The sequence below is a fragment of the Pagrus pagrus genome (assembly GCF_965226575.1).
Source record: "Pagrus pagrus genome assembly, chromosome: 17".
NCBI lineage: Eukaryota > Metazoa > Chordata > Actinopteri > Spariformes > Sparidae > Pagrus > Pagrus pagrus.
Genome location: NC_140201.1, coordinates 1,077,595 through 1,094,680, shown reverse-complemented (window position 1 = coordinate 1,094,680; position 17,086 = coordinate 1,077,595). Strand labels below are relative to the sequence as shown.

General features: G+C 41.0%; 2 protein-coding genes across 4 annotated transcripts in view; both read left to right on the top strand.

Moving 5' to 3' along the window:
- The first annotated feature begins 1,257 nt into the window (after nt 1-1,257).
- On the top strand, nt 1,258-8,995 carry LOC311272447 (major histocompatibility complex class I-related gene protein-like). 2 transcript variants are annotated; one of them, XM_084378856.1, is made up of 8 exons: nt 1,258-1,367; nt 2,385-2,651; nt 3,874-4,152; nt 5,566-5,868; nt 6,916-7,017; nt 7,713-7,730; nt 7,836-7,905; nt 8,362-8,995. In XM_084378856.1, the coding sequence occupies exons 1-7, from the start codon at nt 1,319-1,321 to the stop codon at nt 7,880-7,882; spliced, it is 1,065 nt and encodes a 354-aa protein (XP_084234982.1). In that variant the 5' UTR covers nt 1,258-1,318; the 3' UTR covers nt 7,883-7,905; nt 8,362-8,995. The 2 variants fall into 2 exon arrangements, with proteins under 2 accessions (XP_084234982.1, XP_084234983.1); XM_084378857.1 differs by lacking the exon at nt 1,258-1,367 and adding an exon at nt 1,578-1,732.
- An 85-nt stretch (nt 8,996-9,080) lies between these two features.
- LOC311272448 (uncharacterized protein) overlaps nt 9,081-17,086 on the top strand; it is a 10,705-nt gene continuing 2,699 nt past the window's right edge. The window contains exons 1-3 of one of the 2 annotated variants that reach the window (XR_014624563.1): nt 9,081-9,529; nt 10,218-10,511; nt 15,187-16,839. Coding sequence is in view for 1 of the 2 variants with exons in the window: in XM_084378858.1 (XP_084234984.1) it covers nt 9,331-9,529; nt 10,218-10,849 (831 nt within the window). In the remaining variant the exon portion in view is untranslated. Of the gene's footprint in view, nt 9,530-10,217; nt 11,731-15,186; nt 16,840-17,086 lie in introns of those variants that run through there. The other variant, XM_084378858.1, reaches the window with a different exon arrangement.

Sequence of the window (17,086 nt, the reverse complement as noted above, 5' to 3'; positions counted from 1 at the left end):
AATATTACAGGACCATGTTGCAGTCAATCCTTTCGTCATACAAAAATGATGGACACGAGCCAATCAGAGGTGGAAGTGGGCGTGTTGGATTTGTAATAATGTGTCAATGTGCCAACATTTATGAACCACATCCTTGAATTCAGACCACAGAGGAACAGCGGGTGAACAGGGTGAGGTCTCCTGTTGAGGTTTTGGTTTTGAAATTTGATTTTAATGAAACAGTTTCATCCAAGAAACAAACTTTCTCACAGATCTTTAGCTTGAGACTCCAAACCATCCTGGCAGCCACTGAGAGGCAACTGACTGCTGTGAAATGAGCTGATGTGAACCTGAAACAGACACTTATTATATTTTATTTTATTGTATTTGAATGTAATTTATTTTGTTTTATTATGTTCTATTTTATCGTTTTTACTCCTGTCCAATCTAATGCAGTTTAATACAACAGCTCTTCAGGGTTAATAATGTGATCAGAAGTTGTAATTATTGTCTCTGATACTCTGATTGTCCCTTCATGAATAAAAACGGATCGGACGGGCTGATTTTCTGGTAAATAATTTGAATATTCAAACAAACAATTACCATAAATATTCTTTAATATTACCTCTTCAGGGAAGGAAACGACAGAACAATCATATTTAGATTTCTTCTTTTCTTCAGGTATAAATTATGACTTCTCCCATGTTGTCATTTAATTCTCCTTTAAACTCATTAATGGATAAAACCCAGCAGATCATTATCTTGTCAAGGTGAAGAAGGATATCAGCGTTTATTCTGTGACGTTCTCCCTGAAACCTCCATCTGCTGCCACCTCAGGTTCGTGGGAGGACTTGAGTAGGTTCATTATTGATGATATTGACTTTAATTTCACTTTAAGCCTGAAGAATATTCTCTTTGGTTTTAATAAAGGTCACAGCAGTAAAATCAAAGTATATTAAATATTAGTCTGTCATTCTCTCAGCAACATTTCATATCTACATTTAATAACTCTGAACCTTATTTATTTATTATTTCTAGAAACAAACAAGAAGGTTATGAAGAGGTTAACTTTGTGTCCTTTAATGTATTTGTGAGTATGAATATTGTCTGCACAATAAAAGTTTTAAAATAGTTTTGCTTTCACAATAAACCTCATTTCCTAAAATCGCCCTAGTAACTGATGACGTCTGAGCCTTTTCTGTGCTCCTATTTGTCTGAACTTTGAGTATTTTGATCAGGAAGAAGCCGCCAATAAACTCAGAGAAGAAGAAGAAGAAGAAGAAGAAGAAGACGGAGTGAGGACTTCCTCTTTTCTCTCTTCTAAAACTTGTGAACAGAAATGATGAGGTTGATTTTGCTCCTGCTTTCATGTCGTGTCGCAGCTCCGGGTAAGATCACATTTAACAGCTTCCTGTAGTGAAAGAGTGCAGTAACTGTTACTGAGCGTCTCGCGCTTCGCAACATGCACATTTGGACGATTTGCACCGGCATCGACACAGTCACCTACACTGTCATTGTGTGGTTTGCGGGTCGCAGACTGCGGGATCTCCGGGGATGAACAGTGCTGTACAGGCCACGTTAAAGATAATACACATATATATGATTTAGATGCATGAGATCGGAAGGTGTTTCCTGGTTAGCGCACAGGGACGAGGACCCTCCCGAGGCGGGATCCTCAGACCACGCGCCAGCACACCTGGGACCCTCACCAGTAAAAATGAACTCCAGTGAAACGGTCACACCTGGAATACAGGTAGACTTTCCAAACCAGCAGCCAGCTAGTGTCTATCTACATGATATTTTGTATGTTGTAGATCTATATTAAGTGAGTCCAGCCTGATCATGCTTGTTTAGTGCATGTTAGGACAGTTTTCGATTTTCATGAGCTGTTATCATCAATCTAGAATATATGAAAGTTTCACTTTTTGAATTAAGTTATGGAAAAAATGAACTTTTCCATGATATTCAAATTTTTTGAGATGCACTACAAGTGCCCCCATAAATGTTGAATGTGGTTGTGGTGACTGTGGAGGACGGTCCAGGACGATCCAGGACTCCTTGGTCTTGTTTGGTCCTCAGTAGTTGTGTCGAAGCTTTCAGGTGTGTTGAGGCTCATTATCCTGCTGCTGTATGACGTCAAATCATGACAAGACTAAAAGTTTGTAAGAGGGCAGAGCTGGAACTGTAAAACACAAAGAAACCCACAGTCCAGCAGCATTAAACAAGTTCAACAAATCACCCACAGGCTTGTGTAGGCAACCGAGAGAGACGGGAAGGTCTCATTTTACATGTCACGTTACAATCTGCTCACATACGGCCAATGAAAAAGTCATTAATACCTGATACATTGAGCTGTTTAAAAAACGACCTGCTTGAGTGTTGAATGTTTCTGCCTCTCTCTGCAGTGATACACTCCTTGAAGTATGTCCACACTGCGTCCCTTGAGATCCCAAATTTCCCCGACACTGTGGCTGCTGTGTTTGTTGATGGATATCAAACAGATTACTATGACAGCATCACCAGGAAAACGGTTCCTACGCAGACCTGGATGAGTCGAGTCTCAGAGGACGATCCAGACTACTGGGAGAGAGAAACTTCGTACTGGATAGGTCAAGAGCAGCGTGCAAGAGCCCACATCGAGATTTATAAGGAGCGCTTCAACCAGTCTGGAGGTACGTTCACTGAATGTTCACTTCTTACTGCTAAAAGGGTTTTTAGCTCTTCTTGTGGCACAGATCCGTGGGACTGTCAGGCTGAAATATCTCAACAGCACCTAGTTGGATGGTCATGTTTCTTAGAGGAAAACTCCTGTTTGCTTTGGTGAACCTCTCACTGTCATCTAGCGCCATCATCAGGTCAACATGTTAATGTGTCCAATACTTTGGTTTATGACCAAATACCTGCGGTGAATGATGATTTTTGGTTCATCGTTTCCTGTCTTATTTTGTAGAATTCATCCAGATGTTTCACTTCCCACTTCGTCTCTTTGTGTGTTTTTCTGCCCTCTTTGCTGCTCACCTGTGTTCCATCAATCATTCCTGTGTATTTAAGCCTGTGTTTTCCCCTCACTCTTCATTGGTTAGACTGTGTTTCTCTTTCTTTGCCTACCATCATATTTTACCTGCTTTTGCTGCCTGAGACCTCGTGGTATTCTGGTTTGTTCTAAGTTTTGCTCCTGTTTTGTTGCTAGCTTTTTCCCCTGCCTTTTGTTGTGGATTTTGGACTCTGACTTTTATGGACTACAGCTCTGGTTGCATTAAAGCTTGTTTTTTTGTTTCGGTACCTACAAGCCTCTGAGTGTCTCACATTTGGGTTCCATTTTGATCAAGTCCTACATGCAGCACTAATGACATTCACATCAGCCTCAGCTCTTTGTGTTTACTGATGATTAGCTAATGTTAGAATGCTACATAGTGAACATTACATTTGCCAGAGATCATGTTAGCATTGCCACCGTGAGCATGTTAGCATGTCGATGAGTATTTAGCTGATAGCACAGCTGAGCCAAAATAACTTGAGCTGCTGGCATGGTAGTTGACTGTTGTTGAGGTATTGTTGAAACAAGATTTTTATTGATGACTATTTTCTGATTTAAGATATATTTTATATATATTGCTTTTGTTACGTATGCACTCAGTGTAAGTCCCTGAGGATTAAAGCATCAGCAAAATAGATGTGACGCAGTCTGATGCTTTAAGTTATTTTCATACTGTGATCTTTTAACATTTTCCATTACTTTAATTCTAGTATTCCTTCTCCTCTTCGGTATTCACTGATCTTTTGTGGTATTTTATCTTTTATCCAGACGGCATGTTCTAACTCTGCTACAAATTAAATCTGATGAGACAGAGTCACTGATGTCTGTTTGCTCCTCTCTCTCTCTCGCTCTCTCAGGCATCCATGTTGCCCAGGCGTTTCATGGCTGTGAATGGGATGATGAGACTGGAGAAGTTAATGTTTTTAATGTAATTAGTTATGACGGAGAAGACCTCTTAACATTTGATGTGAAGGCACTGAGATGGATCGCTATAAAACCAGAGGCTCTTAGCACCCAGTATAGGTGGAACAAGAACAGTGGTGGGTTAAAATTCATTGAGCACCGTTTGATGGAGGAGTACCCTGAGAGGCTGAAGAAGAGTTTGTACTACGGGAAGAGCATGCTGCAGAGAACAGGTATGCAGGCATTCACACATTCATTCATTCATACATACATACATACATACATACATACATACATACATACATACATACATGCATATGTTGGGACCTCATCCCGATGTTGCAGACAATAGAGAGGCCTGTAGGTAAAACCAGAAGCCTAACTACGAGACCCTCTCAAGCCAGCAGAGCAGATTCGGGGAAGCTTATTTGACACTGGAGGATTTATGTACATACATGCATAAGGTTAATCAATGAAATGTATGTCATTCAGCTGGCAGATGACCATGACGTCACTGAAGGCTATAGTGCCGCAGAGCATGCCTGATGCATGTCAAGGTAATGCGTCGCTTTTAAGGAGCCCCGGCTTTGCAGCAGTAAACATGAGGGTGTGTTAAGGGTATTTGAATTTGCTTCAACCAAGGCCACAGTTCTTAGTGCGCTGGATGAGGCAGAGACTGTTTTCTCCCCTTCTTTTCTTTTTGTCTGAATATTCCCTAGTGAGTTGGTTTATGGATCAATGACATTGATTGTTTGATTTAATAAACATTGTTGATTGTAACTAAGCAGTTGTGATTATTTCTCTGTGATTATTTTGCACATCTAATTTTATAAAAACAGCTGGTTGAGACGTCAGTGCTCAGATTTACGTCTTCTATCTCTTTAATTATTAATATTTCTCTAATATTAACAATTTTTGGTAAACTTCTGGCCCTTGAGACTAAAAGTGTATCATTTCATTATTGATCACTGATTCCAGGGTGGTGCTCCGAAGATTATTAATTAATATTGATAACATACATTTCATTGATTAACCTTATGCATGTATGTGCGTGTGTATGTACATAAATCCTCCAGTGTCAAATAAACGTACCCGAATCTTTTCAAATCTCCACTCAAATATATTTAGATTCAGATTGAAAAGGCAAAAACACTCAGTTTTGAGTGGTAGCATATTCACTCACAACCTGAAAATGAGATGAGCAGTGTAGGATGTGAAATGTTGATTAAATATTGATCTGTAGCACGTTGACTTTAAATCACATTTTTCACCAGTTACCTCACCTGATTCACATGTTAAGTCCATTGTAAATCAAAAGGCTGGCTTTATTTTATATCTTTGTTATTGACATCAACTCTCATGTTGAGATCCAAACCAACACGTCAGACTCTCACAATACTGTCTTACTCCCCGTCTCTGTCTCCGAGCCAGGGGGTTCCTTCTTAAAACCTAAATCTTTAGAAAACTCCTCACAAATCTAAAGTTTCAAGTTTAAAAAGGTTTCGGTAATTTCCTGAGACAGTTACTCACTGTAGTTTTAGTACTGAGCAGCCTGGTGACACGTTGATCTACTGATGGCACCGTCTGATCCTCAGTTTAGTTCAGATTAAATGTGACCTCTCTTGGTCCTGGTGTTCTCCCTCCAGAGCTTCCCTTGGTGTATCTCCTCCAGAAGACTCCCTGGTCTCCAGTGAGCTGCCTTGCCGCAGGTTTCTACCCTGACAGAGCCTCGATCTTCTGGAGGAAAGATGGAGAGGAGATTCATGAGGAAGTGGACCACGGTGAGCTCCTGAGCAACCATGATGGAGCCTTCCAGATGAGTGTGGACCTGAATATTTCACTGATCAAAGCTGACGACTGGAGGAGGTACGACTGTGTTTTTCAGCTCCAAGGTGTTGAGGTGGACATCGTGACCAAGCTGGACCGAGCGCAGATCAAGACTAACTGGGGTACATTAAGAATGGACTGGACTGTTTGTATATTATACAACAGACAGTACTGTAGCGAGCTAGCATGTGTGGCTCATTTTGAAATACATCATTATTGCTAACCTGTTTGACATTTACATATAATGTCAACTGAGCACTGAAGAGTCTGAATCCACTTTTCAGTTTCTACATTGATGTTTCCTTTAGACAGTGTAACTAAGTACATGTACTGTACTTAAAGGAAGAATTTGACATTTTGGGAAGTACTTAAAAGTTAAAAGTTAAAGTAAAAAGACTGATTCCACTGTCATGTCTGTGAGGTAAATATGAAGCTACAGCTAGCAGCTGGTTAACTTAATTTAGCTTAGCATTAAAGGCTGATTTACAGTCGAACATAGGCTCTGTGCAGAGTCTACGACGTAACCTATGCATGTGGCCTAAGCCATTTATACATGTGGCATGTCTGTGTTTCTGTATTGCCAGCTGTACTTTCCCGGGTAAACACACCACCCCCTTCAGCTCACAGCTGTTTGTCTGAGCGAGGCAGAGATTCTGCAGGAAGGGCTGCCTCTTCATACACACCAAGGTTGAAGGACTTGGTTTCAGCAAGGTGGTGTTTTTCCACCGGGCAGCTTGTGGAGGGGCAGCCCGCCCTTCGGACATCCAGCCTGTCCACTCTGCAGCCGGCCAGTCAGGAGGGACTGCAACAGCTGAAGATGGTGGTGTGTTTACTGGGGAAACTACAGGTCACAGTCCACAGTATTAGCACCATCGCTTAGTGCTGGAGGTGAAGCTGGAAAATGTGATTCTACCAAGCAGTGGGGGTCAACACTGGTGTTTTAATGCCTTTAGTCACGTCTGTGGTGCTGACTGGATCATTAGGTTTTGCAGCTGAGTGGGGTGAAAGCAGTCTTGCCTCACATCATGAGCTTTCTGAATCCTACAAATTAGTTTTTTAAACAAACTAGTAAATCATAACGGCAATAATTCATCTGCAGATCTGCAGATGGATGTTGTCTTCCTGCATCCTGCAAACAACCTGATTCTGTTCTCTGTTGTGTTGTTCAGTTGAGGAGTCCTCATCACTCCCCATCACTGTGGCTGCAGTGCTCGCAGTGTTGATCATCCTCACAGTGGTCATCGGAGTCACAGTTTACAGAAAGAGAAAAGGTGAGAGACTGAAACTTGTTACTGCTGTTAGTCCTCCTCTCTGCTGTCCATGTGAAGTGATCTGTCCTGAAGGAGGTGAAGAACCAAAACTACAGTCCTCAGTCTGAAGTTCAGCTGATCATAAATTGAGGCTTCATGTAAATCATGAGTTGATCTTCCTCATCATCCCAGTAGGAAACTTCACGTTTGATTAGGTTCAGATTTCTTTCTCTCTTGTCACAGCACTGTGCTGATGCTCTGGTGAGGTTTGGGCACAACAATCACTTGGTTGGGGTTAGAAAACATCATGGTTTGGATTAAAATGCCTGGTTTTGTCGTCACAAACAGCTGGAAGTGTCTCCTTAAATTATCCTGTGGTGTCACACTTAGAAGACTCAAACTGCAGCAGCCACAAGGGCTGTAACACCAACACCATCCTCTCCACCTCCAGATGTGAAAGTCAGCTAATAAACATGTGATGTGAACGTTATTATGGCACATTTGGTACAAATCTCAACACGTGTGTCTGCAGTTTACTGCTAACATTATATCTAACATTATAACATTATATATAGATGTGGCTGTTATACCAACTAACCATCAGCATGCTAGTATTGTCATTGTGGCTCAACAATGAGCTTATAAGGTGCCAAAAGAGACAGATGCTTACAGCTGTGATTCACAGAGTAACCCTTTCTATTCTCTCTTCATTTCAGCCCAGGGCCCTTCACACAGTGAGTATTTAGTATTTCCTTCTGCTCATAGAGTCTGACCCACACTCTGTACTTACTGTAGCTCTGTACTAAATAAATGTGTTAACAATGATTTATTACCTTCAGCTCCTGAAGACGATCAGACCTCTCAGAAACTGAAACCAGAGTCCTGACTCCACACACCTCTGTGCAGACAGTAAGTTATTTCCATCTGAGTTTTTGCTCATCGACATGAAAGACGAGGAGCCACAGATCCTGCTGACTCAGACACGTAAAGGAAAAGCCTCTCACACTCAGGCTATTTATTTATTCTGCTTTGTTTAACATGAAATGATCTTTACAGATCTGTTAAAGGTGCTCCAGCTTCTCCTCACTGAAATCTCCAGAGCCGTCACAAGCAGAACTTACAGTGACATTACAGACTCAGTGATTTTATATGTGTGAGGAGGAACTAACTTGAGATGGTAAAAAACAAAAATGACCCACTCAAACTAAATGTCTTGTCCTGTGAGTGTTCACAAGTCTAAAGTCCTCTGGAATCAAACTAAACTAACGACACGTCTCAACGAGTTTCTACTTTATATACTGTTGAAAGTAGGATGTAACTGATGATGCTGACGTGTTCTTCTTCCTGTGTTGTTTTTCTCTTCAGGGTTGTTGAAAAGACGAGGTGTCGTTTCAGGAACTTGAGGACTTTTAATTTGATGCCTGGCTGAACACAGCAGCAGCTGCTTTGTTTGGACGGAAGAAACATGGAAACACAGATCATACAACCTGTTTAAATGTGCTGCACATGGGACTGATACTTTTGTCAGTCATGACTTCGAAACAGGTGTTCCATATTGTGACACTACTTGCCTGGGTTTGTGAAATTAACTTGAAAATGGTGCCTTGTTTCTTTAAATGAGGTGCAGTCAAAGAAGAAGTGTCATAGATTGACTGTGTTTCCTTGTATTTAATATATTTCTATAAAACGAAAGCTGGTAAAAGCTGCACTACATGTAAACCAGACTGAATACCGACAAGTGTTAATATTTAATAGTTTTATATTTAAAAAGAATTGACCACATGTTTCTGAAAGATTACATGAAATCTGAACTCTGAACTTTGGTTTTGAAGAATCTGCCGTGTGGATGGAAGAAACAAACAGACCAGATGTATGAAATGTATCCTGTGTTTCCACTTCAGTTTTTAATGCTGAAATACTCTGTTCATGTTCTTGTGGTTCATCCACATTAATACATGAATTGTGGCAATAAAATACTTTTTGACTAAACAAGAATTAATCTGTGGATTTTCTTACAGTCTGACATTTTGTGAGAACATCACACGCTCTCAGGAAGTGACGTCATGAACGGGAGGCCCTGGTGCATTAAGATAGATCAGTTGAAATCACGTGGATGTTTAATTCTGCCTTTAACATCAGTGAGCTCCTGGGCAGATTCACAGCCTGCGTTCAGACTTCCTCTCCGGCAGGGGGCGGTAGAGCCACGACCGTTACCGGCGAATACCTCACTGAGCATGCGTACAGACACTGACCCGGAAGTGTAGCTAATAAACAACCGAGCACGACGCTCCGGTGAGTGAAGTTCTCCGGGTTTTCTCCCAGACTGCCGTTAAAATGTCTAAAATCGAGATGCTGCGGCTGCTCATCAACCAGCGGCTCACCGAGGCCGCGGAGGAGATCTTCGGGGTGTTCGGGAGAACCATAGCCGAGTACGAGGAGGAGATCTCCCGCTCCAAGCTGGAGATCGACCGCCAGCGCCGGCTGCTGGACCTCTCCAGGAAGCCGCAGATCTCCCTGCAGGTCAACAGCTCAGGTCAGACACCGATTCAGAAGCTGAGGGGGAGTCAGCTGATCGATAATGAGCCGATTTCTAACTGTTTGACTGTTTAGTGTTTAAAGGTGAAGGAGCAGATTCTGACACAGTTCTGTCAACAGTCACAGTCCTTTAACTGTAACTACCTGCAGCACAGGTCAGACCACAACATCACCAGACTCCCTTAACAAATCAGCTGATTTTAAGAGTTGTTGAGTTAAAACAAACTTTATAAACTGTGTGAAACTCTGTCTCTGACTGATTCTCACTTATTTGTTCCTTCTTGTAAATTCAGCAAATGTTCTGCATGAACTTCTTTCTGTCTTTGAGCAGAAACATGGAGTCTGTTTGTCCCAGTGATGGACGGGTTGATTACATATAGAGCAGGAAGTGACATCAGATCACAGGTGGTCACTCAGACACATGTTACTCCCAGGTGTGAACAGGCTCAGTATGTTACATCAAATGTTTACAAGATCACATAAAGTAACTTGTACAAAGTAACGTGATGTGTCAACATGGGATCAAACTCTGGTGTCTGTTTGCTCTAATCGCAGCATGAGGACAGAAATGTGAGCTCGATGTTATCATTGCATCATATCATGATTTAATTTTTGAACATGGTGTAAATGCGACCGGCTGCAGTTCTTAAACGTGTTCTGATTCTGTTCTTGGTTGTGATTGGCAGGTGTCTCTGAGCAGCAGGACTGGAGCTCCAGTCTGGACCTGAGCGAGATAAAGTCTCCTCACATCAAGGTGGAGGAGGAGGAGGAGGAGCTGTGGCCTCCTCAGCAGGAGGAGAATCTGGAGCAGAACAGCGTGAAGTTCCTGTTGTTCCAGAGCGGCAGTGTGAGAAACAAGCGGGATAACGACCACATGACCTCGGAGGACTCGGAGCTGGACCAGCAGCCCGGCACCTCAGTCCAGCAGTCCTGCTCAGACCTGGACGAGGACGCCCCTGAAGCTTCAGATCCAGCTTCAGGTAACGGCCAGCTCGACTGTGTCGACCTGGAGGCGCCGCTGTCCGAGGTGGTGGACTCGTACATCTGCACCATTTGCGGCCGTGCGTTCGCTCAGCGCGGCCACTGGGCCAAACACGTCCAGGTCCACCGCAAGGTCGAGACCAAAGTGGACAAGTCGTACACGTGTGACATCTGCGGGAAGAGACTGACGCGGTTTGACGGTTATCAGAAACACTTGAGGATTCACACGGGTGAGAAGCCGTACAGCTGCGACGAGTGCGGCCGCAGGTTCAGCGACAACTCGAACTACAAACGTCACATTCGCACACACATGGGACAGAAAACACAGCAGAGCTGAGGCTGCTGACCAAGGCTGATGTCTTAACAACATGTAGAGCTGCAACTAAAGATTATTTATCGATTAATCCATCAGTCGTTTGGTCAATAACATGTGGACAACGCCCCCAAATCCAAAGATATTCAGTTTACTGTCACAGAGGAGGAAAGAAACCAGAAAATACTCACATTTAAGAAGCTGCAGTCAGAGAGAACATCATTCAAAGCGATTCATCGATTACCAATATAGTTTGCGATTAATCAATCAATCGTTGCAGCTCAGTTTTCATGCACAGACGTGTCGTGGACGAACACGTCCCTCATCCTGTCTCCTTCACAGCGCTGTTGATTTTATTTATTTTAGTGTCCGTGTGCGTCGTCTGTTTTTATTAACTACAGAAACATTTCAAAGTAAAACACAAAGTATTTTATCAGAGTCCATGTTCCAGATTTAAAAGATCTCCAGGTTTTACTTTTAGTTTCCGTTTTTCTCGAGTCAGAGGAGAAAGAATGGATGAAGAGAGCCGATCAACCAAACGTCACATCATTCTGTTCACTGCAGTAACGATTTAAAAGCTTTTTGTGGACGATAAACGGACGAAGAAGAGACATATTGTATTTTTCTATATTATATATTTTGACAGACGTTTGTACACTGGAGGAGGAGGCGACAGCTCAGACTGACTTTTCTGTGAAAACCTTTTTATCCTTTATGTTGCTGATAGCGAGGCGGTGCAGACGTCTGTAGCACAAATATGATGAAGTCACTACTTGACAGAAACATCTGTAGTCTGTAGTTTGTCTTCTGGATGTCAGGACCAGCTGTCAAATAAGCAGTAAATCAGCTTTAATGAGACTGTATGACTTTTACTGAGATAATAAAATCACACGATTGAAAACTGATTCAAATGATTTGTGTTTCAAAATCTCACATTTTACCACAAATGTTTGTTTCCTCATGTTCATTTTCTTTATATCACAAATTTGAGTTAATTCAAGCTTTAATTTGAACCTTTTTCCCGTCGCTAGGGATGTTTATGATTTATTATTAATCAATTAATCTCCGTTCAGATTCAGTTTCGATTAAAAAGATTACAGTTGCTTCTTTTTTCAAATAAATCCAAATAAAACACAAAATACTGGTGTGAGAAAATGTGTTTAATTAAAAAAAGGAAATTGGTAATTTAAAAAAAACAAAACATTTTACACAAACTATCACATTTTATCCATTTATAAATGTAATATATTCATAGTGGACGATGTCACAGTGTCTCAGAAAGAAAGATACGAAGTCTGGATCAGTGAAGTCATTTACTGTATGACGTCTTTACACCAGCAGATGGCAGCAGAACTCTGATTTGAAACAGCTTCATGGTAAACACACATGGACTGACCGACTTAATCACCTCTCCTGACGAGGCACTGAGTGCTGTTTGTCTCGGGAGGAAAACTCACTTGTATATTTTTTTTTACAAAAATTCAAATTAGAATGAAAAGAAAAAATAACCAGAAGGGTTTCATACTCCATCTGTTGAGGATGACAGCAGAATATAGAATACGCTGCTCGTTGTGACCGACCGGAGGAAAATGCTTCCTTTGTTTTGTTTTATGTGAGTCGAGAAGTTTGTGTCACCGTCAAGAACATCTGGTCCAAAATTACTTCACGCCCTCCGAAGATCTCTGGGACGTCCTGAAGGACAAAAGTCCTGACAGGTGACTGAAGACATTAACTTTCTGGTGATCCATTTTCTAAATCTGATCTCAATTGTTTGTTGGAAAAAAGGTTTTGCAGGATAATCTTTATAAGTTCCTAAATGTTTTTGTTCATCTGATTTCTGAAACTGAAATCAAAAGAATATTTTTTAATGTTTGAAAAAAACAAGTTTTGGGAAAAAATCTGAAGAAATTAAAACTCAGCTGGAAGAAAACATGAACGCTTGTAGTCCTATTCAACATGAACATGGTGCACTTCAGCCTCTTGTGGTCAAAATGAGAATTACAAAAACATTAAGAAAGATGACCTTATAAAAAACATTTCTCCTGCCAAAACTGTTTCTTTTAATTGGTTTCACAAAAAAAAAAAAAAATTCTCCTGAAATTTTTCCGACTCGTGTTTTCGCAGATGGAAAAAGAGATTAATGAATTTGGAAAGATTATTCGACAAAACTGGTGGAGAACCAAGTGGGGAAAAATATTTAAGAAGCAAAACAAATAGTTTGATGTTTGATTCTCTAAGTTCACGATTCAATGTGACTTTCAATTCTGAGGTTTCTTCAGCTAGGATGGCCACGTACGGCAGCCCTGAGGGTCAAGTTAAGATTGTTTTTTTTGTGTTTTTTCTGATGATCTGTTTTCTGCGTCTTATCTAAACTGTTTTCTCTCCCGTGTTTAACTTGAATCCTCTCACACTCATTTTTTTACTAACTTGGTTTCACAGATACAATTTTAAGAATTTAGAAAGATTATCCTGCAACGTTTTGTTGAGACCAGTTCTCGGGTCATAAACACAGGAGAGAAAACCGTTTAGACAAGACGTAGAAAACATCTTTTTTTTTCTTCACTTGTTCCCATTTGGTTTAAAAAAAGAGAAAACATGTTTTTAAGAAAAAATATTCTGAAAAATGTTGAGAATTGTTTTTTCACGTGTCAAACCGAGTGAACAAATGTGTTTTCACTCAATTTCACATGAAAAAAAAAATTTCTCCTAAAAGGTTTTTTCCCAGATGGAAAAATATGAAGGAACTTATAAAGATTGTGCTGCAAAACATTTTTTCCCAACAGTTCTCAAGTTATAAACATACAACAATTTAGATCAGACTTAGAAAACGGATCACAAGAGAAATAATGTCTTCACTTACTCCTCCGGGCTTCCGTACACAGCCGTCAAAATCAGATCAAATTGTGACATTAAATTTGAAAGTCACATCGAATCGTGAATTTGAAGAATCGTGACGACCGAAGTATACGTAGGGCTGCCACTAACGACTAGTCGACTAGTCGTTATAGTAGTCGATGACTAGTCGATTATCAAAGTATTCAGATTATGAATTGCACAAAAAACAATGGCTCTTATTTAGTTGGGGAAAGTGAGATGTCTCACTCTGAGCTATTTCAATTGGCTATGGTGAAACACTGTTTAGCGTGGCATTGCATGCCGTGGGATACACACACGATGACGTCACTAACGACTAGTCGACTACTAAATTAGTCATTGACTAATTTAGTAGTCGACTATTTGTCGACTAGTCGTTGCACCCCTATATTTCATTAAAGGTTTAATGAACTATCATCTTAATTGTCTTCATTTTTAGTAAGTAACACTTCAAGCTGAAAGCTAATGATTGTTATATAAGAGCAGCTGCATGCTGGTGCGATAAACTGTATGTTATACATTCAATTTACGTATGATCCGATTAGTCGACTAATCGAAAAAAATAGTCGGTGATTAGTCGACTATCAAAATAATCGTTTGTGGCAGCCCTAAAGCCATTACAGGTCTTCTGAAACCACTGAGAGACTCCCTGATCACCTTCAGGAGTCTTGGAGGGAGCGCCACTTTCTTTCAGGACTCTTAAAACAGCTCTTGGAAATCATTCAGGGCTTCTGTAACGTCCTCAAGGTCCCTGGATCCAATTAAACCTCCTTTATTCTGAGAAATCCCAACAGGTCCTCTGAATCCCTGAATCAGCATATTCTGGAGCCTTTCTGAGCCCCTGAGCTCATCTCAAGGACTGCAGGTCTGCACACCTGAGTGAGTACCACTGTTTATATTTTCAATCAGAACTTCAAAATAAGAGTCCACAGAGACAAGAGTCGACTCCACAGTATCCTTTATTTACACCGTCATCCACATCGTTAATTAATAGCAGTAAGGTAAACATAATAGCTTTTATTACATTGTCATTCTGGTGAGGCCCACCGGGTGGCGCTGTGAGTCCGTCATCAGTGATGTCACAGTGTCTCCGTCTCCCCTCAGTCCTCCAGCTGAGAGCACGTTTAGAGGACGGAACCGACAGCCACCAAATGAATAAACAAATTTATTTTGAAGGTTACAAGTGCATCTTCATACAAATAAAAAACCCTTTTATAAAACGAGCCGTCGTGTTTGTTTCTCCCAGTGACGGACCAATCAGGAGTCAGATCACAAACCAACAGCAGTGACTCTTTTAATCGACTTTCAGACAGTTTGTTTCATAACAGACGGAGATTCCTGTTCTTCACTGTGTCTGTGTGGATGAAGACGAGTTAGAATCAGATGCTTCAATATAAAACATTTAGAAAAGACGACCTCTGCGCTTGCACACAGACGGCTGGACAATACTGCGCTGATGTTTCTGTTCTGTGTCCTCTTCACTGCAGGAAACCAGACTGTTCAGTGTGGAAGCGACCGTACTGCTGACAGGCCTCCTGGAGCCATTTAAAGGACCGTACAGTACTTATCTTTAATTTATCTTAGAGCCAGTTTCCTTTACTCCCCTGACTGTTTCCGAGTGCTCAGTATACTTTGAAATGTTTAGTTTGAGTTTGTGAACTGATATAATCACAGCGAGTCTCCGTTTATATCTGAGTGAAGAGTCACCAAAACTTTTTCATTCAACAAAAAAGTCCAACTTCTCAAATATGAATTGGCAGCAGGCGATATGAGAACGTATACAGGTGAAAATCTGCAAATCAGGAACGACTCTTCATCGTTACATTTTTGGTATTTGACAGTTAACAGGAACTTTTTGGTTGCTACGAAAAAAAAAGTTTGACATCCGGCCGATCTGTTGAACGTGTACGCTTGTTTTAAACTTGGAAATTGCCAAAATAAAAAAACAAGATAAATAAATAAATTAATAAGCCACTTAATTTGTGTTTCTGGTGATTCTGATCTAAATTGTTTAATCTTCGACTCGAGAAGTGGTTTGTTTTGTGTTTGAAACAGAGTAGAAAGAAAAAGTTGGCAGAGAGAAAAATGTTTCTTTTGTAATGCTAATGTTTGTGTGTTTGTTTTTGTAATACTCATTTTGACCACAAGAGTCGTTTTAATTTCTCTCAACACAACATACATCGATTTTTCTGTCCTCTTGAAAATTTTGTGTTTCCATGTTTCACAGATGGAAAAAAAAACGTTGAGGAACTTTGAAAGATTCCCGTTCCATCAGGTCTCGAGTCATAAACACCGGAGAAAAAACAATTTAGATCAGAGTCAGAGAAGATATCCTCACTGCTCCTCAGGACGTCTGTATGAGTGAGTTAAAACACAATTATTTATTCATGTCACATTATAAATTAGTCAATATTGTTTTTGGTGCATTTATTTAGTTAAACTTCCTGTTTTTGTTTTTCCATTCACTCCGTTTAATCAAGTCTTCAGCGGTGATGTCAGAAAAATTCCCAAAGTGACATTCAGATGTTTTTTAAAGAAAACCCAAAAAATATTCAGTTTCAGCAGCGATCTCAGATTCATCTCCAGAACACAAATGTTTTTCATTTTCAAGAAACAGTCAATAATTTTGACATTCATGTCTGTGTCTCTATTAAAACAACATATTTCACCAGCCGACTGTGACTTTGCTGAAGTTGGAGGGTCCTTGAACGCACCACAGACGACAGGTGTCTGAGCTGCAGTCACTCAGAGCGGTACGTAACAAACATGACTCAGAGTCTGTGCATGTTTACTGTGATAGAAAATAACTGAGGAAACAGAAGTGAAACGTTATTTTTCAAAACTGTTGAGCAGCGATGTTTCAGGTGACGGGGATTTAACGGGGTAAACACTCAAACCTGCTGTAGATTCTTTTAAATTGCTCAGTATAACGTTTTTCTTCCCGTGTCGACGCAGCAGCCGCGGCCTCGGATCAGATTCGCTCTTCTCGTGTGAACACGGCTCGTTAATTTAGACTGTGATTCAGGCCGGCAGCCTCTTCCCTCTGACCAGAGCAACACTAATCTCCGATAACCATCAAAGAGCTGCAGTCAGGACAGAGATGCAGGTCGGACATGATGAGGATGATGTAACTTCCTCAGGTACAACTCAGTGTTAAACTGCTGCTTATTAGATCTGAACAAAAACCATCAGTCTGCTGGAAACAGCTGATACAGCACGTCTCCTCCTCTCCTCTCCTCTCCTCTCTCCTCCTCTCCTCTCCTCTCTCCTCTCCTCTCCTCTCCTCTCCTCCTCACCCTCCTCTCCTCTCCTCTCCTCTCCTCTCCTGCTCCTCTCCTCTCCTCTCTCCTCTCCTCACCCTCTCCCTCTCCTCTCCTCACCCTCCTC